At 34.9% G+C, this 25,022-nt stretch overlaps 1 protein-coding gene across 2 annotated transcripts; it reads left to right on the top strand.

Moving 5' to 3' along the window:
- The first annotated feature begins 4,093 nt into the window (after positions 1 to 4,093).
- On the top strand, positions 4,094 to 25,022 carry LOC125876864 (protein tesmin/TSO1-like CXC 5). Of its 2 annotated transcripts, none has more exons than XM_049558121.1 (8): positions 4,094 to 4,637; positions 5,987 to 6,073; positions 8,125 to 8,302; positions 11,488 to 11,844; positions 12,088 to 12,191; positions 12,266 to 12,360; positions 23,021 to 23,410; positions 24,581 to 25,022. In XM_049558121.1, exons 1-8 carry the CDS (start codon positions 4,312 to 4,314, stop codon positions 24,775 to 24,777), a joined length of 1,734 nt encoding a protein of 577 aa, XP_049414078.1. In that variant the 5' UTR covers positions 4,094 to 4,311; the 3' UTR covers positions 24,778 to 25,022. The 2 variants fall into 2 exon arrangements, with proteins under 2 accessions (XP_049414078.1, XP_049414079.1); XM_049558122.1 differs by having other exon boundaries at positions 4,095 to 4,637; positions 23,021 to 23,414; positions 24,584 to 24,803.

The following is a 25,022-nucleotide window of genomic DNA, read 5'->3' as shown; positions in this document are numbered from 1 at the left end:
AATGATACCCGTTGAAAATTTGTGATATGTGCTAAAATCTGTAGACTAGAATGAGTTGAATGTGTTGGCTTTGAGTATGACATGATAATGAACCAACTTGATGGCATGACTTAAGCTAAAAATTGAACTGGGTAATCTGATAATCTGATAATGAAACTATGTGCCAAGAGTGTGTGAGAATAGTTGATTGTTCAAACAATCTTTGTGCCAATCTAGAACTTGCCCAATTAGTCCTGCTAAGATAATCTACTCTAGAGGCTATGAAATGATCATAGGCCCTTGTTCTGATAAGTCCACAAATTGCCTAAAAAGAATCCAACCAAATGAAATTAATGCTCCCTTTGATACAAATGTTTTGAGCCTAAATTAGACCATTTCTTTCTAAACCCCTAACTCACCTTCCCATAATCTATTGTGTTGACCCCGATCCCTCCTTGAACATGTGCACCTCGAAGCCTAAGTTGAGGATGGCTAATGTAAAAAGTGACCTCAATCTTGGTCCTGATCCGACATCGGGTATTGTGCACCTCAACCAATGGAAAATCTATAAGTTGAGCGTGGCTATGAAAGAGGAAACCGAAAGAAAAATGGGTATAAAAAGAGTTTGGTGTTGAAAAAGAGAAGAAAAAAAAAGAGGAGAGGATGTGGCTTTGTGCAAAAGAAAGCAAACAAAAGTGTTGAAAGCTAAAGAAGAGAATAAAATGCAAGAAAAAGAAGGAAGGGAAAAATAAAGAGCTACAAAATCGAAAGCCACATCCATGGTTGAATAGAATCAAGGGAAAGAAGAAAAATGGTAGGATGTCAAAAATAGGGCAAAAAGAGGTAGAAAGCCTAATGTAATGCCAAGGACTCACAAATGAAGAAAAAATAGAGACCAAAGAAAAGAAAATAATAATTGTAGTTCTTGGTCAAAAAGATATATCACTAAAGTATTTTATATTTTAAATTTTAACAAAAATAAATATGATAAGATGAAAAAAAAATATGTTGCTTTAATTTTTGTAATTTCAACAAATAACTTTACATTTTTTTCTATGGACTCTGATCATAACACTGTTATATCAATTGTTCTATTTGTAATTTTTAGATTGATACAAATTTTTAAAAATGTAATATTTAAGCAATAAATCAAAATATACACTTGTTTTTAATATATATTGATTTCACTTCTATCTATTTTCTTGTGTATTATAAGTTATATCTTAATTTAATAATGAATTTAGAAAATGCCACTCTTTTTTATATGAAAGAAAAATATTAAAAGAACATGTTTTTAGCATTATATAATTTCACACACTTTCATAGTATATCTCTCACTATATATTTTAGGTGGAACTTATTAAAATTATAGATAATTAAAAATAATTCAATGAATACATAGGAATAAAAATGTAAAACTAAAATTAAATGTATAATTATTCAATGAGTGTGTGTCTATATATATATAAAAAAAATAAACAAATAAAAGGTTAACTTCTTATTTTTACAATAATAAGATAATTTTATTTATCTTTTTCATCAAATTTCAGTCATATCTTCCAAAAATTAAATGGATATATCATGAAAATTATATTCAAATAGGAGTTTGTAAAATTAGCAAGTCAAGTATTTCATTTTTGATGGATATATAACAAAGAACTATAATAATTTTACTTGTATAAACTTTAATAAGACAATGTACCAGAATAAAAGAACTTAGGACAAATATCAAATTTTATCTCTAGGTAGATGCTGCTTTGTTTAAGAATTTCATCTTCCTCTCTGTAGGAACGCCAAGTGAGCAAACATGGTGTAGAGGAAATTGAAAAATAAATAACTTTATAAGATAATAATATTTTGACAAAAAGAAATATCATTTACATATTTATGATCAAAATAAACAATAACAATAAAAATAAAATAAAGCCAAATATTGTTCTCAATTTGAGTATTGAATCCTTCTTCATAACCTTTATGTTGCAAATCTAGTTGGTGGCCTTGGAATAAATGGCATAAAACTATATTTGCTTCCTTCAAATCATAATTAGAAAAAGAAGAATACATATCATTATGATTACCTTCTCCTATGTTTTGAATTTGTGGAAAAAGATTGCAGAATATATGGATGGTTAAGTTGAATGATTGAGAAGTAATTAAAGGGGTTTAATGAGTTTAAATGAGATATAAGTTACAATTGAGGGAGAAGAAGATGTGTAATTAAAAGAATTCAGTGGGTAACTTTTCATTAATTTTGCAATTAGAAAAAAAAATATTGAACTTCCGTAATTAGTACAAATTTTTAGTCAATCAATTATGTTGAAATAGCAAAATTAACATTCATATTCTAGTTACTGTCATTTTCATTGAGTTAATTAATCAATGACTTAATTTTAATATTATTTAACAACAATTTTATTGAAGAAATTATGTTTATGATGTATCCTAATTGTACCATTATTTATTTTGCCGTTACACAATTTCTTAATTATTATGTTTATGATGTATCCTAATTGTACCATTATTTATTTAGCCGTTACACAATTTTTTAATTATAGGAGTTAAAATTCTTTTTCTTATATCATGAATACAATTTTAATTTGTAATTAAAAATAAGATAAAAGCTCAAAAAATTGACAAAATAGATAAATACTAATAGAGGTCATGGGGAGGTGCCACATTAGTGTTTTCATATGATATCCTTCTTCATAACCTTTATGTTGCAAATCTAGACATTTTTTTATTGGTGGCCTTGGAATAAATGACATAAAACTATATTTGCTTCCTTCAAATCATAATCAGAAAAAGAAGAATGCATATCATTATGATTACCTTCTCCCATATTTTGAATTTGTGGAAAAAGATTGCAGAATATATGAATGGTTAAGTTGAATGATTGGGGAGTAATTAAAGGGGTTTAATGGGTTTAAATGAGATGTAAGTTACAATTGAGGGAGAAGAAGAGGTGTAATTAAAAGAATTAAGTGGGTAACTTTTCATTAATTTCGCAATTAGAAAAAAAATATTGAACTTCCGTAATTAGTACAAATTTTTAGTCAATCAATTATGTTGAAATAGCAAAATTAACATTCATATTCTAGTTACTGCCATTTTCATTGAGTTAATTAATCGATGACTTAATTTCAATATTATTTAACAACAATTTTATTGAAGAAATTATGTTTATGATGTATCCTAATTGTACCATTATTTATTTAGCCGTTACACAATTTCTTAATTATTATGTTTATGATGTATCCTAATTGTACCATCATTTATTTAGCTGTTACACAATTTTTTAATTGTAGGAGTTAAATTTCTTTTTCTTATATCATGAATACAATTTTAATTTGTAATTAAAAATCAGATTAAAGCTCAAAAAATTGACAAAATAGATAAATACTAATAGAGGCCATTGGGAGGTGCCACATCAGCATTTACATATTTGGCTATATATATATATATATAGACTGTACCATCAATTATTTAGCTGTTACACAATTTTTTAATTATAGGAGTTAGATTTCTTTTTCTTATATCATGAATACAATTTTAATTTGTAATTAAAAATAAGATTAAAGCTCAAAAGATTGATAAAATAGATAAATACTAATAGAGACCATTGGGAGGTGCTACATCAACATTTACATATTTGGCTTTATATATATAGAGAGAGAGAGATTGACAAAATAGATAAATAATAGAGGCCATTGGAAGGTGCCACATCAACGTTTTCATATTTGGCTTTATATATATAAAGATTTTTTTAATTATTTAATTTCTTAATTAAAAGTAAGATTCGAAATCTTAATTATTATCTATGATAAACTTAACTAAATTTGATGTATATATATATATATATATATATATATATATACACGTTCAATAAGAGTGAGTAAAATCATCAAAAATTATATTGTAGAATTTTTTTGTCACCCTTAATTGAATCACCTAGGTAGGTGAGAGGGTAAATTGTAATAATCCCAGTATATTACGCAGACAGTCATCTAACGGTGGAAAAGAGAAGTTTAGATGCTTCTATGAATTTGAGCCGTCTGTTTAACTGTGGCGATAAATACCGTAGGATGAGATTTGCGTACCATAATTACCAATTGAATTTCAAAAGGTAGAGAGGGAGGAGCGAGACCCAGGCTAGTTCAGTTGCTGCTTCTTCTCTATACATACAGCGAGGATTTATACGCAACACATATGTATCTGTCATCTGTGAATCTCACTGTTTGATATAGCTTCTGTTCTCGGTTTTTGAATTTCTTGAATTTGCCGTCAGAATTTCTCTGGTGAATTTTTGAGGATTTTTTTTGGTTTTGCTTTTGAATGGAGAAAAGTGAGGGAGGGCATTTCCCTCCAAAGATGGCTGAATCGGAGCCGGCTAGCGTTCAGGTGGAAACGGATAATCCGGCAAAGAAGCTAGCGAGGCAGCTGGATTTCACGGGTGGTGTACCGGGGCAAGCCCTGACGGTGTCTTTGCCGGAACATGCTAACCAGATTATTCAACCGGAGCTAATCAAGTCTAGTCAGTTAACAGTGTCCATGAAGTCAACACAACTGATAAGGCCACAGCCGCAATTGCAGCAACATATACTGTTGATGCCAATGCAACAAACTCCTGTCTTGCCTCCGCAGCCTTTAATACGACCTTTGTAAGTGTAGCCCTTCAATTTGCTAGAATTTTCAATCTTCAATAGTAATAAATATGTTCTTTTCAGCTAAATTCATTAGTAAAGGTAGATGCTTGAAAATACAAATTCTTATGGATTTGTTTGAATTTCACCCAAGCAGCCTTTGAGCATGTGCTAACAGTTTCTCTAGTTTTATTATTGACTATGCATTCTATGACTTCAGAAACAGAAAAGGCCATTTCTTGCAAGCTAGGGAACTAGTTTTTAGTTCCTCCCTTGCCGATTTTTGTTAGGAAACACCATTCTTTCTCTTGTAGTATGCTCTAACTAATGTAATTTCCATCTTTGCATGTGGTTCTAATTTTCCAGTTGATTATACTTTCCGGTTTACATCCTTTTTCTGCTTAACTATGCCAAATTGTGCGGCAAGGTCTTTAAACGATGATGTTTCAATGACAACATTTCTGTCACTTTGACACCTTACAAAACTATGTAATAGTCGTCCTCTTCCAGTGTTATGAAAAGTAATCAAGCAACGGTGCAATGTGAAGTGAGGGTTCATAGCTTCTCATATGAGTAGAGAGTGATCCAAGAGGGAAGCAAATGCATGTCTCAATCTAACTAAAGATGAAAAAATGGGGATAAATTAGAGCTTCGAGCCTTTCAACATATGAGTTAACAAAGGAGTTCGCTACCTTTGTCTGCTGTCCTTCACATTTGTTTTTAGCTAATTCTGTACTTATAAACTGATTGTTAGGAAATAAAAAAACGAGACTTGCATTTGTAAGCTAACTCTTAGTACACTATGTAAGCAAGTAAAAAAATGAAAGTTAACAGTAGAAATATGTTCTTTCGATCGCTAATTAATTAAAAACTGAAAATCAATTTTGTTAGTGAAGTTATCTTTTTGTGGGTTTATGGAAATTTTGTTAATGTTATTTGTTTTGAAATGTTCGGATTCCTTTGTCATTGTTGTCTATTGGATATTGAAATTAATGAAGTTAGTTGCATTTTGATGTTATAAGTACTAAATTCCCATTTTTTTGGTTAATTTTTGTATTCTTCCTTAAAATTTTTCTCTCTACTTTGAAGAAGTGTGTGCTTTGCTTCTCGACTCCTGTCTAAAACCCTAGGAGGTTTGTTTCTTATTACACATTTCCTTTTCAAATCACTGCTCCTTTCACTGATTGAATTATGAATTTTGTCCACTAATGCTAATCAAATAGGATTTTATGTGTGGTTGTTATGTTTTATTCATATTCAAGGCTATCCCACTTGTCTCACTTCCTACATGTATAGCAAAGAGGGGTGCGGGAGGCATCAAATTTTCTCTTTAAACACTTCCTGAAATTTGTACACTCTCTTTCCAGGTCAAGGCAAAGTTCCGGTGAAGCAAAGGATGGTACACCTAAAAAGCCAAAGCAGTGTAACTGTAAACATTCTCGATGTTTAAAGTTGTAAGTACTTCCTCCTTTTCATGCACAATATATGTAGAATCTCCCACCAATATTTATGGCTAATATTTGAAGGTACATTCAATAGCACCCAGATTAGAAAGGTCATTATTTTGTAATGATTTAAATTGAACCTGATAGGCTCTGCAATAACTTCTTTTCTGTCCTTCTCTCATACCTCATGCAGTTCTAGGAAGTTAATGAACTTGTGATAGGGACAGCATAACGCCTTTCTAGCTTTTCAGTATCTACTGTCTTTAGCCTGAGTCCTGAGACGGGATAATTGGTTGTTCTGACTGCAGCTGGAGATTCTCTATCAGAAACTAGGTGGACTTTTCTTAGTGTTGATTGTTATGTTTTGCTAACCATCTCTTAAGAGGCAAAGCTCCAAGTAGAGAAGCAGTGAAAGAAGTAAAGGCTCCAAGTACAAAAACAATGAATTAAAGAAGGAAAAAGCTATATATTAAGTAAATATTTTCTTCAAAATCTATGAAGAGGCAACAAAAAAATTTTACTCATCATCTATAGAAAGAAAAAAGCCCTGTTTTGCAGGTAATCTAACAAAAGAAGCACTAGGAAATCTAGGTGGAAGTTCTTTTCTTAGAAAAGATGACCATTGAGAGGTTCTTCCTATTGGTCTAATGATTTGTCGCTTGGTTTAGTATGCTTAGCTTGGGGTGCAGCTATATTTTGCTACTGAACTCTTCGACATTTTTAATTCAAGAACTTAACAAATTATTACTATATCTTAAGAGATTCTAGAAAATATGATTGAAGATTTCTTTGTTACTTTTGCCAAAGGCTGAATGGTTAGTCTATCCTACCAATCAACTCTTTTCATCAACTGGATTAGATGCTTTTGCACAGCCTAATTTGGTGAAACACTCAAGTGTGGTAAATTTGCATTTGCAGCAGTCTGTGCACATTAAATTCTTTTCCATCATAGTAGGGACTGATTGTATTATCTTTTTATTTATCTATGTGCACATGTGCACAGTGACGGGGATTTTCTGAAATGGATTACTTACTCTTTGTGATCAATAGTCACTCGATTTCTCAGTGTGTTAAATTTGCATTTGCAGCAGTCTGTGCACATTAAATTCTTTTCCATCATAGTAGGGACTGATTGTATTATCTTTTTATTTATCTATGTGCACATGTGCACGGTGACGGGGATTTTCGGAAATGGATTACTTACTCTTGGGGGATCAATTGTTACCCGATTTCTCACGCTTTTTAATTGACAGGGATTAACATTCTCTCGTTATGAAAGATCAGCTCCCTGTAATTGACATCATTTTTTAAGTGATATTCAATTTTTGAATTGTTATGAATTTATTATTCATGTTCACTTACTCAGGTCCTCCATTTTTGGAAGGCCAATGATTAAATTGACCCAGTTCATCTTAGTTAAAGTCACATGAGGACTTCTCCTGTGTTTTAATTCTCCCTTGGATTAGCCAAATGAGCTCCTTTGAGTACATTAATGATATCCATGTTCCATACATTATTTTCTTCCATCACTGAAGGAACGTAAATATCAAAAGCCAAACCTTTTAACAAACGATGCTTTTGTATAATCCTTCTTCATCTGTCCTTGTTAGCCTCAAGCATCTTATCTGAACATATAAAGATGATGTTACCTGTTGCTGATTCTGATAAATAGAGGTCTCAATATAATCTGTTTGCCATTGCTTCTAAGCTTTTTTATTTTTGACATTCCAGTTTGTATATAAAGAATATGTAGGTTTTTAAAAATAAAAAAAGAATATTATGTTTTTCTTCTTTAGGTATGGTTAAGTGTCGTCTAGACGACTACTTTTTTAGCTAGATGATTTATCTTTTTTTTTTTGTTCTTTACTTTTGGCAGCACAGTTTCCTTTTCTTTTTCACTTAAGTTGCTCAGCATTTGTCAAGTTCTCTTGCTGAAAATGTTAACATGAGTTCCAATCCTTCCTACAATTACATATGCAGTGTGATTTTTTTTATTGCTTCTAACATATACCTTTATATATGTATGTACTTGTTTTCATTTTCCTTTAATTTTGGTTCAGGTATTGTGAATGCTTTGCTTCTGGCATTTTCTGTGATGGGTGCAACTGTGCCAATTGTCATAATAATGTCGAAAATGAAGCTTCTAGGCGAGAAGCTGTTGAAGCTACTCTAGAGCGTAATCCAAATGCATTCAGACCTAAAATTGCCAGCAGTCCCCATGGAACTCGAGAGAAAAGGGTATTCTTTTGAATTTAAGCAAATTCATGGATGATGCATCATTAAGATCTGAAGCACTGGTGAAGCTATCCTTATTTTAGTTCTGTTTTAGATTTGGAAACATCTTTGATATATGGTTTTGGTTGATTTCCGCATGGTCTACATTTGCTTGTCTATGAAACTGTTTCAATATTTCGAGGGGATAGGGGGGTAAATGAAGTTTCATTCATTATTAACAGACCATAATGGTGTCCAAGACCAAAACTATATACAGGTTATGAAAGTGGTTTTACCACAAATATCTATCAAGCTATCCCAGTCATCTATACATGTGAAGTGTTCTCTTTACACCAAAAAATAAATGAAATAAAGAGTACTTCCTTAAACTCTTAACTTCCTTTTCATTGGAAAAATCTCCTATTTAATTTCTTCCAAATATTCTTAATGCTCCAGCTGTAACAACTTTTCCGACATACTTTAGGTAGGACCCAGGATTTTAATAACGACAATGTAAGACTCCAAAGCTGATTAGTGATCTGAAGCGATGTACCAAAAGATGATTCCGTTTTTCCGCTATCCTTTCCGTATTGTATCCTTCACTACACACCATGTGAAAAGGCCTTTCTTTTTGGCGCCTTGGCATCCTCTACACACTTCCACATCTCTTTCGTCTATCCTTCATAAACTTTAAGTAAAATGATTTAACAGTAAGTGCTTTAGTCGTATTCCCCTTAGGATGGCTTGTCGGGCGGTCTAGGCCTAGTGCGACCCCTAAGGGCCAGCTGCTTAGGGGAGGGGGGAGGGGGAGCGTCTTCCTTAAGAGTTGGGTTGTTGGCTGGACCATTTTGGAAGTTGTTGAGCCTAGCTCAACCCTGCACCCCTAAGGATGTGGGTTGGGGGGGAGGGATGAGTGGGCCCAATGTAGGTTGATTGTTTATTTTATATTTAGTAATATTACTTCAAATTTAAATTCAAAAACAATGAGTAAACTAAAGTAATGGACTTAGACAAAAATTTGGAAGTCTCATCTAATTAATATTCATCTATTCCTATGTTTTCTTGGAGCTGTTAGAAAATGTGCAGGCATTTCCTGTGATTGTGTAACCATTTACAAAAATTAGGAGATTGTTAATCATAGAACTACCAACTTGTGTCTTACCTTCATCATTACCTGTCACCAACCAAGTAAACCACTATGCAGATAACCATAGGAAGTAGACATTATGCAAATAAAATAACAAATTCAAAATTTTCAGAATAATCAAATATTTATGGAAATTAAACCACTTAAGTAAGAGTTGGAACGAGTATACAAAAATGGCAAATTGAAAACAAAAATAGATATAACCGTAAATTATTGAAGTTTGTTTTTGCTAGTTGCTAAGTTAATAACATCAAACATCGTTAACTAATTAGGAATTTTGAGAGGAAAAAAATAATTGTGAGCTTTTAATCTTTGATGGCAATTTAAGAGAGAAGAAAATTTAGAGATTGTATGATTGAAAAATGAAGAAGGGATTAGGGATATATACAGTTGAAGTTTGGGGGTCAAAATGCAATTTTTTTAAGAGGGGGGGGGGGGGGGGGGNGGGGGGGTGAGAAAGATATACTTTATGAGAGTGAGGCTGTTTTGGGGTGACCTGATGGGAAGTATTTAAAAAAATAAAATTAATTGGTGTAATTGGACAGCCCTGTAGGCGTGTCCTGGGTTGTTGGCCAGTTATTGATGCGAGTCCAACAACCTCTCATTAATGTGACCCGCCAGGCCCTAAATAGGTTGTGTTAGGCCATGCTCTTAATGGGCTGGGTGGGGAAGGAAATGGGTTGTCCCCGCCCATACGTCCTGCTCTATCTTCTCTCTCACCCCCTACTAGCCATTCATAAAGTTCATGTAAGAACTCTTCGAGCACCTCTGGGTGGCCCTCCTGAAAGTGATATCTCAAGTAATCTGCTGATCCTCTCCTCAAAATAAACGCTATTGTCCATCTACTTAAAGGTTAAAAGAAAAGAAGGAAATAGGTGTTTTCCGGTGATCAGAAGGACCATGGGACAATAGTTCCACAAAGTAACTTTAGTGCATTACCTTGGGAAATGTGCCTGGGAGCTTTTCGTAATAATATAAGAACATAAAAAAATTAAGCTTCAAAAATTTAAGACAAAAGTGTATTGAACTATACTTAGCAGTTACATAATATGGAATTATAGACGTCTGCATCCAAATCTGAATGAAAAAACAAAAGAGATCTCTAAGGCTTACAATCAAGGATTCAAATGGGAACGAATAAATAAACTGTTTTTCCTTATATTTAGTTCAATAAGGCCTACTGTTATTCTCACCCACAGGGGTTAGCTCAATTGACAAAGATTGAAGGACTTGTGTCTTATGTCCCAAGCTCGAGACCTATGCCAAGCAAAGTCAACCCAGTATTTAAGTGGAGAAAGATAAAGGAGCGGGCCCATCATCTACGAGTTTTGAGGTTTGACGTTTGCCCAAAAAGTTGGCTCCAGATAGATTTCTCGATCATCCAAAATAAGGCGGGCTGTTATTCTCTACACTTTGAGAAATTAAGTCAAATATCAGTCTCCGAATTTGTTCACTTTATGTGGGATGGGCTCCAGATAGATTTCTTGATCATCCAAAATAAGGCGGGCTGTTATTCTCTACACTTTAACAAAATAAGTCATATATCAGTCTCCAAATTTGTTCACTTCACGTGGAATGGGCTCCAGATAGATTTCTCGATCATCCAAAATAAGGCGGCTGTTATTCTCTACACTTCTGAGAAATTAAGTCAAATATCAGTCTCAGACTTTGTTCACTTTACGTGGGACGGAGTATTTTTCCTAGGAATCAAATGAAATGAGTCATTAAAGAAATAATATTTACTTTTGATGATAAAAGTGTTCGTCCTAGTTTCAGGTATTACTGCAATACTTATACATGTTCTTGTTTCTCTTTATGCTTCTTGCTTTGTGATATTAGTCCTGCTCTTTTAATTTTTTATTTTTGTGGTACTGTTGCTTTCCAAGGTGACTGAAGTAATTTTTCTCGTCTTCTCTAAAATCTTGTGGATTATTTGAAATTACTGTTTCATGTAAGAAGTTTCGGGAGATATGGATCTTGATGTGTGTTTGCTTGTAATGTATTTACAAATAGCAACTGCAATCTGTTGCTTCAATGAAGAAACTTGCATGTATCTATGCAGGAGGAAGCTGGGGATGGCTTAGTACTGCCAAAGCATAACAAAGGTTGCCACTGCAAGAAATCAGGTTGCCTGAAGAAGTACTGTGAGTGCTTCCAAGCCAATATTCTTTGCTCTGAAAATTGCAAATGCATGGACTGCAAAAATTTTGAAGGAAGTGAAGAGAGGCAGGCACTTTTGCATGGAGATCATGCCAACAATATGTCATATCTCCAGCAGGCAGCAAATGCTGCTATAACTGATGCCATTGGATCCTCTGGTTATGGATCTCCTCCAGTGAATAAGAATAGAAAGCCTCAGGAGCTGTTCTCTGGGTCAATGATTAAAGACCCTGTTCATAGGCTCGGTCAGTTTCAACAGGTAAACATAAACTGTTCTCCGGTTCAACTTGACTTGTATTTCAATTGTGCATTTATCTGCATATTCTGGCATGGGGTCTGTTCAATAGGATTTTAATTTTGTAATGAACAGTTATTATTCTTGATTCTATGGTCATTGATCAGTGTTTCTATGCTTTCTAACAAGCAGGAGAAACAACTTGCTTTAGCTCTTGCTGAATATTGTGATAATAATTGATTAATGAACTCAAATCGTATCATACAGGAAAACCAGATTAAAGCTTCAGTTCCACCATCTTTGTTGTCTTCCATTCCTGGTCCCCGTGTTAGTAATGCTGCAGCATTAGGTCCTCCAAAGGTTACCTACAGGTATTGCTAACTATCCTTGAGAAATTAAACGCCCACTGCTCCTTCGGAAAACTAATTGTTCTGTCATTTTGTAGGTCTCTGTTAGCAGACATAATCCAGAACCATGACATCAAGGAGCTTTGCTCTGTTTTAATTGTTTATGCACAGGAAGCGGCCAGGATGCTTTCAGGTATACATGGATGTTTTCTGAGAAACTAGACTTAAGTTTACATCTTGTCGCATCACCAATATTTTAAGTAGTATATCTTTTCATCGTTAAATTTACTTTCCAGATTTGTTTAAGTTCGTTTAATTGATATTTCCACAGGACATACTTACAATTGTGTCCAAGTTTTTTTATTTTTGATATACAATTGTTTCCAAGTCTTTTCTTTAATCATTACTGAAGTGCTTTCTTCTGTTTTTATTTATTTTTTACTTCAATCAAGCCTTTTTCCTTCTTAATACCTTGGAGCTATGACCCAAGTAGCTCCAGCAATTCCTTCAATTTTTCTATGAATTTAATTCTAAGCAGTGTTATCAAAAGTAAAAAGCGCTATAAAGCTCTAAGGTCCGTAGGGTCAAGCACAAATAAATAATGAGCTTTAATGAAAAAAGGCAAAAAGGGAGAAAAAATAAGAAATATTTATGTTTAGTCCAAGGCTAATAATTCTAATCATGAATGACAAATATATGAACGAAGAAATCAATTTTTTTTTACGATAAAGTGAAATATCAATTGTTTAGTGTTGCCTCTTCGGAAGAGGATCATTGGCAGGGAAAAGTATGCCTCAGGACCTTGATGACGACACTGAAGTGTACATCAAGCGAGGCGAATCACTCAACACGTTTTGAGCCTTGCTTCAGGGCTTAAGTGTGCCTTTGACAACACCGTTTCTAGGTAATAGTTTAAATGGATGCGATAATGTTTACCTTCTGAACTAAGTATAGATAAAGTGAATACATTGCCCCAAACTGAAAACGTCAAACTTCAAAAGTATGGAAACTTTAGCTAAATGGGTTATGGATCATATGTGTGGCATGAATAGCTCAGGAGTGTGAACATTTTTGGACTCATTTATGTGTGTAGTGCTTTATTCATTACTAAGGATTTCCAGAGACTGCAAGTTTTGTTTCTGATTCTCGTTTGCTCCTTTTAGCGATTTCTGGTAGGGGAGTTTGGGATACATAGGCAATACCTTAAAATAACCTTCACACATGATACTCGAGTAATTTCCATCATGTCAAAAAAAAAATTTGTCTCTATTTTTCTCCTTACTTGATTCATTTTCCTTCCCATCTCTTTTCTTCTGAACAGAACCAAGTAGGAAGAAGATAACTTTTTTTTTTAGAAAAAATGGTATAGAGGAAAAGAAAAGGCACAAGAGAAAAGAGACGGTGGGAGACATAGAATTGGGCTGTTGTGGGCATGTTGCTGAAAGGGATCTACAAATTAGAGAACTCTACCTTATGTATTGTTAGATAGTTAATGTACATCGTTAAAATGTATATAGTTCTACCTAGTGGTAGTTTCCCACACTCAGAAAACATGATTATGTACTATGTAAAGTGTAAAGGTTCAGTGCAAGACAATTGTGATATGCTGCATCTCCATAATGTTTTCTCCAATGTCTTCATTGTTCACATGGTATCATAGATTTGGAGTCACCAGCATTATCCAGAAGAGGAAAAGATAGTCATCACGCATTTTCCGGTTACTTTTAGGGCTGTTTGTATCAACTACCCGTTTTGTGAGTATTGTGCGAAAACCAACACCACCACTAGGTTCAGGACCTTCCGGTGGCCAAAGTCCAACAAACCTCTCTGGTGGCTGACTTCCCATATGTCACCATGTACCGGCAAGAGTAAGATCTTCGATGTCACATCAAGACCATGCGCAATCATGTAAGGCACTTGTGAGAAATATAGGAAAAGAATATTATTGAATTGTTGTTTTGTTTACATTATTACATTGAGACCCTAGAATACAATCCTTTACCAAGTAGGATACTATTTAGTATTCCTATTTCTATTTCTATTACTATTCCTTTTCCTTTTCTAATAGAATTGTATATACCTATTTCTATTCTAATAGGATTGTATAAACCTATTCCTATTCTAATGGGATTGTATAAACCTATTCCTATTCTAACACTCCCCCTCAAGCTAGTGCATACAATTCATGTACCTAGCTTGTTACAAATGTAATTAACACGAGGACCGATGAGGGGATTGGTGAGATATCTGCAAGTTGATCACTCGACTTCACAAAATTGACAATCAATCTCAATGTGCTTGGTCTTCTCATGAAATACTGAATTTGATGCATAATGCCCATAAAATACAGAGTGATAAAATTACAGTGTTGGAACTTCCCAAACCAAGCTTGCAAAGACTGTTTCAGACCATAGAATGACTTACGTAATCAACATACAAGGCTACTAAACTTCCCCTGAGCAACAAAATTAGGTGGTTGCTCCATATATGCTTCTTCACAATGCAACGGTCGTTGCAAGTGCTCAAAATCTAGTATAAAGTATATGGATTATGTTGAAATCAATAGACGAGTCGATATTAAACAAGTCACCGAAAAACTGGCCGAAACATGCTCATATGTCGGAGTATTAGATTTGATGGCTAAAAGTGGTCACAATCTAAGAAATAAAATTATATGGGTAGGGTCGGAATGATGTCATGACCCAACTAGAAACTAGAAATTATATAGGATAGTTTGAATTGATGGAACGACCCATTGAAAAAGAGAAATAATAAGGGTAGGGTCGGAATGATGGCACGACCCAGCTGAAAAAGTAAAATTTATACGGGTAGGGTTGGAATGATGGCACAACCCTACGCAAATCAGATTTGAGGAGTCACCGGAAAGACAAATGGAACTATGCAAATCAAATCTGAGGAGTCACTGAAAAGACACATGATGCTATGCAACTCAGATATGAGAAAATAGTTCGAAAAAATCCACGATACTACACAAATTAAATATGAAAAGTAGTCCGAAAAGATGCACGGTGCTACACAAATAAGATATGCAAAAAAAGGTAGTCACCAGAAGGATGGCATGGTGCTACACAAATTAAATATGAAAAAGTAGTCACTGGCACGGTGCTACACAAATTAAATATGAAAAAAGTAGTCGCCGGAATGATGACACGGTGCTACACAAATTAGATATAAGAAAGTAGTCACCGGAATGATGGCACGGTGCTACACAAATTAGATATGAGAAAATAGTCATCGGAAAGATACACGGTGACTGCTAACATAATCGTTGGCCAGACGGGCAACATATATGGGTGCCACCCGTCGGCAGCGGAAGCGCTTTGATTTTCTATCAAAATCGTAGAGGCTCTGATACCATGTGAGAAATATAGGAAAAGAATATTATTGAATTGTTGTTTTGTTTACATTATTACATTGAGACCCTAGAATACAATCCTTTACCAAGTAGGATACTATTTAGTATTCCTATTTCTATTTCTATTACTATTCCTTTTCCTTTTCTAATAGAATTGTATATACCTATTTCTATTCTAATAGGATTGTATAAACCTATTCCTATTCTAACATCACTTTCCAGCCATCTCCATCGCAGATGGGGTTGCCTGGTCATCCCAACGCATCCAGTTTCTAGCCAATTAAGACCGCTGGTTGTTGAGATCCATCCTTTCCAGCAAACTGTCCTGCACCTCCTGGAGTTTAAGAAGGCCAATCAACAACAAGACCACCATGCTTCAATGGTAAATACTGTGGCTGGTGGAAAGCAAAAAATGCAAGACTTCATCATAGGAAAGGATCTCAGTTATGACACATCATCATGGAAGGCCCCAAAGTCTCCCATGCCACAGTTGACAAGGAAAGAAGACCATCCCAAAGAGGAGAGATAAATACAATGATGAAGACATCAAGGCCTTCCAAAAGAACGCCAAGGAAAAAAAGTTGTTTATTTGTAGCACAGGTCCTATGAATCCAACAGAATCTCATCATGTGCAACTATCAAAGAAGTATGAGATACTCTACAAACCACACATGAAGCAACGAGTCAGGTAAAGAAGTCCAAAGTTCTCCTCTTAAATAAGCAGTACGAGCTCTTTAAGATGAATGGGGGAGAATCTCTTCAAGAGATGTTCCATAGGTTCGCAAATATAACCAATAAACTTCTTTTTCTTGGAGTGGTTATTCCTCAAGCACAAAGAGTTATGAACGTGCTAGACATATTACCCGACTCCTGGGAGAGCAAAGTGAATGCCATTATAGAAGCAAGAGATCTGGAGAGAATGACCATGGAAGAATTCTGGGAAATCTAAAAACCTATGAGATGGGGAAGCTCCAGACACAGAAGAATATTCCCCCAAGCAGAGCTGTGAACCTGGTCCTTATAGCTACCCATGACCAAGATTTTGGTGAAGAGGACATGGCATTACTCAACAAAGGTTCCAAAGAATAATCAGGAGATGAGGGTTCCTGAATAGAGGAGGCGCGTCAAGGCCTAAACCTGAAAGAGGCAATCCAGAAGGTTGTAGTAGATGTGGAAGCTCAGACTACTTTATTTGAGATTGTCTAAAAAGATATGACGAGAGAAAGTTGTTCCTGACAAAAGAACGGGCAGCAAGAGAACAATCAGATTCAGAGAATATCTTTGCACTAATGGCCTTTTAGATCAGGCACATATCTCTGAGTCCAAGGATGTCTTTAAAGATCTCCATACTTCATAGGAGAACGAGGAGAATGCATACAATTCTGTTGAATTAGACTTAATGATCATGAGAGCCTGGAAATTGAGGATCTAAAGGAGCAAGTTCGCTCTCTAAGTTATGAAAAGTATTCACTGGAGATGGAGAAAGAGGAACTCACAATTGCTCTCTTAAAAGCTAAAAATTGGGCTAAGGAGATATGTAGGGATCAAAGGACTGCTCAAAATCATCAAAAGAGAGCTGCTGCTGAGCTTAAAAGAAATAGTGTGCTATAAGAAGATCTGAGCAGAGCAAGGCATGAAGAAAAGAAATCACTTAACAACAGGGTATTCATATCTATCTCCTGCAATCATCCTTGCACCAGGCGCCCAAAAGACATGCTCGACCAGGTACAAAATAAGACACAACGAAAGAAAGGAACTTGGTCCGTCATCAACAAAAGCAAGTAGCTGGAACAGGTGGAGGGTATTCAACTTACATTCCCTACATAATGGGCCCAGGAATGCTTGGGTTACTGGTTTCAACCATTGATCAAGTTGAAAGGGCCAAGCTAGGAGGAAGCAAGCATGAGCGTGTGTAAAAGTCTTAACACATGACATAAAGAAAGAAAATATTTTCTGCGACTGAAAGTCAATAAAGAGAGAGATCAGGGTATACAAAAAGGAAGGAACCCACTCCCGGAAAACAATGATAAGAAGACCAGAAATGAACAAGTGCCTTAGAAATATGATAAAAGAAATAGGCTCCAAGGTACTGCAGAGCTGAGGAATCTGTTTTCAGAGGATAGGAAAAACAAGAAAGAGAACTGCAAAAGAAAATAGTCATAATTCATTCATGTTGATGGCTATAAATTTGGAGAATGTACTTCTTTGAGAAACCAGATGAAGAAACTGGTTCTCTGAGAAAAAGAAGAAGATAGGTGCAGAACAAAGAGCTGAAGCAATATGAACCTAGTTTGAAGAGAAGCAACACATATGAGAAACATAAGAGGTTGATCAAGAACACTCTTTGATTACCTTAGAATGTACCCATGGGTTTATCATCATCAAAAAAGGGAAAGATTCAAGATCATATGGTGTTTTGATGATTGACAAACTGTTACAAGTGATAATCTACATTGGGGATGAAGACTGAAGAATGGAGAATAAAGAATAAAGAATCAAGAACCAGGTCCTCACATATTTCTTAGAAGAAGTGAAGTTATTAACAACACTACCCGAGGAACTCATCAGAAAACCTGTTCTTCTGAACAAAGGAGATTATCAAAGATAGACGATGAAGTTGTTCATGTGTGCACCAAGATTCCTTGGAAGAATTGCAATACATGAGAATTCAATTCAACAACGAATTGGATTTCTATACAAGGGAAGTTCTCATAAAATATGCACATGGAATTAGCCTCAAATAAGGAGATCAAGAAACCCACATGCATGAAGAATAGGAAGACCAAGTCAAATTAGGAAGACATAGTGAAAACTTTCTTTGAAGGACACGCTTTCGTAGAGCTATCATTCACACTAACTTGGTTTTACTACCAAAGAAAGCAATCATTCAGTCGTTTGCATATTTGATGCCAATCAGTTTGAACACCTTTGTTAATAAGGTCATCTCTAGAGTGGTCATGATAGATTGGAGGATATTCTACCTCAAGGAAAATCTTCCAACCAATCAGGTATTTGTGAAAGGGAGGAACATTATTGAAAATGTGCTACTGGCATAAGGAAAAAGGGTAAGCCAGCAATGTTGTGATCAAGTTAGATATGGCCAAGGCATATGCTAGAGTGTCATGGTTGTATCTTACTTAAGTTCTCAAGAGAATGGGTTTTGCAGAGAGCTTTATTGATATGATATGAAGATTACTAGCTAACAACTGGTATTCCATACTATTCAATGAATAGTCTTGGGGTTTTTTCACTCTACCAAGGGAGTGCAACAACGAGAGCCACTTTCTCTTGCACTGTTTATTCTATTTGCAGTAGTGCTCTCTAAGCTCCGAGTCTTTATTGGATACCTATAACTATCAAGAATTTGACATGCCTAAATGGAGTACTAAAATTAATCATCTTGCGTATGCAGATGATGCAATTATTTTCAGCTCAGTAGAGAGGAACTCTCTAGCGATGATCAAGGAAGTTTTGCATGAGTCTGAGGGTTTCAGGCAAAAATACGAAGCTTCCTTTCCTAACACTTGGGAGTAAACACTGTCATCATGGTTAAAGATGTGTCTACCAAAGCAGGGGGTGTGGGGTGTGGGTGGGTATGTGTTTCAGGTCTATCCTTGATGTCTCCAAAGATAGTTTAGAACTTTAGCAAACTTATGGATCAACCTGTGAGAGTATTATAAGAAGCAAATACCCACAATGATCACATGGAAAGAATGCTCTTAACTCTAGAAAACAATGCTTGAAGCAAGATATGAAACTTAAAATAACATTTGGTGGGAGCCTAGAAATGACACTGCTAATTTGTGGTTTAACATTTGGTTAAGGTTAGGCTCCCTGGTTTATTTGGTGCCCTCAAATTAGCTAGATGCCAACATTGAAGAGGTGAATTTCTTCATGCAAGAGGGTCAATGGAATGTGGAACTGATGAGATAAACACTACCTATATACCTAGTTGATCATATTATCAGTGTTTTGCCTAGAGGAGAACAATCTAACATATGTGATAAACCTTTTTATCACTAGTAGTGGCAAATTTACAGTTAAAAGTGCCTGGGGGAGACTATGAGACAAAAGGCGGATCGATAGTGGTATTTCAACATATCTAGGATACCCTACAAAATTTCTTTCTTCCTGTGGAGGGTGTGGACGAGAAAGCTACCAATAGGTGATGTTTTAACCAAGAATGATATTGCCATTGTTTTAAGGTGCAGGTGTTGTGAGAATCCTCAACCGGAAACTATAATCCACCTGTACCTAATTGGTGAGTCTGCTAAAAGCTTTTGGAGTCTATCTACAGGAGCAAGTGCGGTTTAGGGCCCTTTCATCCAGTTAAATCAGGCAATAACACAATGGTGGAATGGAGATTATGCTACTAAACTGAAACCACTATATCAGGTTGCTCAAACCATCATTATGTGGCAATTGTGGAAGAGGATACATCATTGTCCATGGAGAGACAATGTCCAGGAGTAAGGTTGTCTATGACATCAATCAAAACCTCTATCGTTTGGCAATGTGAGGTTTCCATGGTTGACAAGCATTCCTAACACTTGGTCATAGATAGTACAGAATTTGGAAAGTTACAATCCTTAGTTAAGGTGCAAGTTTACTACAAACAAGTTTTCAAACACTCATGTACAAAACTTGCTAAACCAATCTAATGCAAAACCAATCTAATCAACTACAGATAAAATAACATGTATTTATATCACCCTTAAAATCAATCTAGGTTTAAATCAAATACATTTGAACCCCCTAAAAAGATTTTTTTTTTTTTATTCGATTTGTTAAACATCAATCTAGGTTTAAATCAAATCCATTTGAACCCCCAAAAAAGGAAAAATATATTTTTACTAATAGATCCTTTAATTATCAATCTCAAATCTCAAATCTCAATCAATTAACTACATCTAAGAGTCGGCATGTCATATATCTTAGTTGTTGGCATGATTGGACAGATTCTAAATATTTGTACATATCTGTGTTATAACTCTAAATATTTGTGTAATGATGATAGGAGATAGCATAGATTAATGTAGCATATTTTCAGAGATATTACAATTTGGAATAGCATATATTTAGGGATATATAGCAGATTTTTAGGCATGTAGATCATAATTCTTTCTATTTAATGGAAGAACTCTCATTTGAGAGCACTCATTCAGCAAAATTGACATTATTAATTGTTCAATCACTGGTGGATCAACTTTTTTCTCTTCAAAATTATCGTCATCGGTGTCGAGGATGATGACATGGAGCACATCATCAGCTCCTCTTCATCTTTCCAAAGAGGATAATGCTCGTCTCAGGTGACCTCCATTAGTGGCAACACCACTACGTCCATTCATCCTCTCTTTTTCCTTCCCTCTCACTTTTTTAGCTTGTTCCCAGATTCTCCAATGAGCAAAGCTCAAATATCTCTCTGTGAGCTCCGCCATCATTATTCACCTCTCTTCCTCACAAGCCCAACTTCAATGAATTTTTGGTGTTTGCTGTGATGGTGAAAATGGTGAAAGTATCTTTACTGTATGAAGGGATGGTGAGAATATAGGAGAAAAGGATAAAAAATGAAAAAAAAGAGAAGAAAGAAAAGAAATTTAATAAAATTTCCACATGTCAAACGCGTGAAATTCATAGGTCAACATAGATGTGGTTGTGGCTTTTTAAGGGTGTAATTATTATAGTTTGAACACTCTAGGGGGGTGATAGGACCCCCATGAAATTGAAGTGTGTAGTTGGAAATCTGAATATAGGTTGAGGGGCTTTTAGCAACTTTCTCTTTTGTAGACTATAGCTTGTTTCGATTGGGTTTAGAAGATCTATGATCAATCTAGACATTTTAAGTGAGAACAATGTCGAGTTAGAGGCTTGACCAGATATTTGGATAATGTGCATGCCAATTAGTAAGGAAAAAATCTAGGTCAATTATTTTGTTACCGCCATTATAAAATTGAATTTTCTTAAACTTTTCTACAAATGATAAAATACAATAAGTGAATTGATGTGGAATTGTTTTTCTTTGGTTCATTGGTTGTACTGAATGGAAAGGAATTGAAAGGGAAGGAAAGGGGGGTGTGGTGGGGGTGAGGACCCTTAGAGGGTGAGATTCTAGTTTACTTTAATCATAAAATTTTGTGCAAGCCTTTGTCACGGCTTCTTCTGTTTCTTTCCTAGTCCTTCTTTCCAATCTAATGTGATGTTACACTTCTAAGATCCCTCCTTGTACATTTTTTAACCTTAACCTGCTTGATTAAAGATTGATCGGCTTCACGAGAGGATAATTCTCACCTCCTTCATTGTGCCGATTCGGCTTGTTTCGCAAACATGACACATCACTTGCGAAGTATTAAGAACAAGAATGGGTTGTTTTCTTAGCAAGATAGGCTTCACACATTGAGCCTTCAACTCTATGGCCTGTTTGGAAAGCCACAATGTAATTGTGATTAAGTGTAATTGAGTGTTGTTTACACTCTTTGACATGTTTGATAGACCAAGTAATTACTTGGCGAGAGAGGTATTGGGTGTAATTGAAGGGGAGTTATTACACTCCTCAATTCCCAAGGGAGGGTTAGGAATTGGGTGTAATTACATCAAAAATTTTAAAATTCTTTTTTGTCTTTTATTTATATTTGTATTTTTTGTTTTAATTATTTTAAAAAAAAATTATTTTTGTTATTTTAAATTAATTTCATATCCTTCTCATTCCCCAACCTTTACTTTTTCATGTGATTCCACTCAATTTTTCGTATTATTTATTTATTTATTCTATTTTTTTTTCATTAGCATAATTTTGTTAGTATTCTAATTTTTAAATTAAGATACAATTCATTGTTGAATATGGTTATAGAATTATATTTATAATATTAACATTTTTGTAAACATGTATTTCATGATGTTCATAGAAATATTATACTTTTAGTTTTTATGATTAATTTAATTAAAATATACTAATTTGGAAAATATAAATCAATTATTTTTATAATATTAATTAAGAACATATGTTTATTAATTTGTATATTTTCAAAAGACAATATATGTCTTAAATATTTAATTTAATATTATTTATAAAGGCCCTTATTCATCTAATTTAAAATTTTAATTTTAGATAATTAACTTTTATTTTTTAAAATTAATACAACCTTATGATTGCACTTGTTCATCCAAACAGTACACTTGTATATTACAATATAATTACATTGTGGCAAACAAACACGCCATTGTAATTATTAGGCCACCAAATCCAATTACCAGGTGGTTTTCCAAACAAACCCTATGTTTCGGCTTGATATCCATTAAGACTTAAACTCCGTACCAACTCAAAACCAAACAAGCAAATTGAAATGAAGGGAGTATCATTTTTTTTCACCATGGAAATATTTAGCATCTAGTATCTGTACGTTTTTCCATGTGATTTGCTTGATTTTAGCCGACATTTCCAATATCACATGATGTTTTAATTGAATACTCATGCTTTCAGATGAAAAAGATGCTTCATTAAAACAGGCCAAGCACCACAGAAAAGCTTCTTATCCCTCCTCAGGTGTTGAGAAGGTTATGCCTGATGATTGTTCAACAGGAATCCAGGCCGAGAGTATCAGGGTGGATGAATCTAGACTGGATGGTGCTGATGTATCAGCAGAAAGGCCAATATCTCCGGGAACGTTAGCTCTCATGTGCGATGAACAGGATACGATTTTTACTGCTGCTGCTGCTCCCCCTAATGACCTAACAAGCCTAAGCAATAATACGTCTTTCCAACTGCCTCATGGGCAGGGCATGGCAGAGATCTACCCAGAACTGGAGAGAATTGTGTTGGCACAGACTCGTGATTGCCTTAAAAAGCTGATCACTTTAGGAGAAATAAAAGGCAAGTTTCTATTTTTTTCCGTCTGAAAATCTGATTCTGCTTCATCAATTGATAGCACTGGTCAAATGTATCTGCATCAATGAAACCACAAATAACCCATAAAATTGATACGACAAGAAAGCTTCAATCAAGCAACCAATCAACTATGCCTCAATTTGAAGCTATGTTGGGAACCAGCTGCAATAATCCTCCTGTAACTATTCCGCTCTATGCATTCCTAACTCATTCATATATTATGTAAGGCAAACTTGGAGCTAACTAAAATAGAGTATATCTCACATTTACTTGCATCGATATTATAAAACTCTAACCAGGCTTAAAGGACTTGCCAATTACCAGGCTTAAATTGTAAAAACAATACTTAGGCCTTTATTCCAACTAGTTAGTCCTATATGGATTATTTTCTTCAAGTATGCACAAGTAGTCTGATGGAACATATATACTTTTGAGATTTGAGAAAAGAAATATGAATAAAAAAGATCAGAGTTTTTGTACTGAAATATTTTTGGATTCCTGTCTCTATGCCGAGGGTTGCGAAAGTGAGGTAGGCCAAAGAAGATTCCATTAACTGAACCTTCTGTTGGTTAGGTAGTCTCAAAGCTGAGATTCTGCACATAATCAGTTGCCAAAAGCTGAAAATTTGGAATTTAGATGAGAAAAATAGCCACACAAAACTGGCACAAGTCTTGTGAGTGCTGGAGTCAAAAGGCTTACCGATTGAATGTGGTACTATCATAGGATGATAATCTCACTTTACGAAGGCAGTTTATTCTCTCATTGGTAAAAGTTTAGCTGAAGAAGTCAAGTTGGTGTACATACTCAGAACAGAAAATACATTGATCCCAGTAGACCAGACCTTAAAGAGTGGTCCACTGGACTTGTAAAGAATTTACTTTCCTGTTCCCTTGCCCGTAAAACTTGAAATTTCCTAGAACTAGTTAGAAACAAACTTGAAATGTGATAGCCTGTCAGTCATCAATATTCGTTCTTTCTGATTATGTTTAAGGGGCGAGGGGAGCTTTAAAACTTCAAATTATGATTTGGTTCATTTGCAGTTCTGTTACCCCTCCCCACTTCACGAGAGGAAAACAAGTCCATATGTAGGTACTGCTACGTTTCTATTGGGATGCCCTAATTGTTTATTACTTAACATGTCTATTTTGATTACAGAAGAAAAATGTTCTTCAATGGTGCGAGATACCGATTCAGGTAGACAAAACAATGTGAGCAGCAATGGTGTTGCCAATACTGTTCCACCTCCTCCACCACCACAGCAAAAGGTTGACTCTGGAACTACTGCTGCTAATAACGCATGTCCTAAAGTTCATCCCCCAGATGGAAATAGGGACGTGAAAGAAAAAATCTGAAATAAACTGTAAAAAATTTTAGAATGAGATTTTGTCTATAGATGCTGAATCTTTGTAATATTGGGCTGTTCTTCTTTGGGTTTCTCTTAGATGCTGTGACAAGGTTATTTCAGGCCTCCCGTTAGAAGTAACCAGCCCCACTCATATAACTTTTACTACAATTTTTCCTTGGTATAAGGAAGGAAAGGTACACAAAATACCGTATGGGCCTATTTAAGTACATGTTTATTGAGAAACTTCGAAAA

This window comes from Solanum stenotomum, chromosome 9 (assembly GCF_019186545.1).
Source record: "Solanum stenotomum isolate F172 chromosome 9, ASM1918654v1, whole genome shotgun sequence".
NCBI classification, from domain to species: domain Eukaryota; kingdom Viridiplantae; phylum Streptophyta; class Magnoliopsida; order Solanales; family Solanaceae; genus Solanum; species Solanum stenotomum.
The sequence above is the reverse complement of the archived record's forward strand: the minus strand, read 5'-3'. Positions and strand labels throughout refer to the sequence as shown.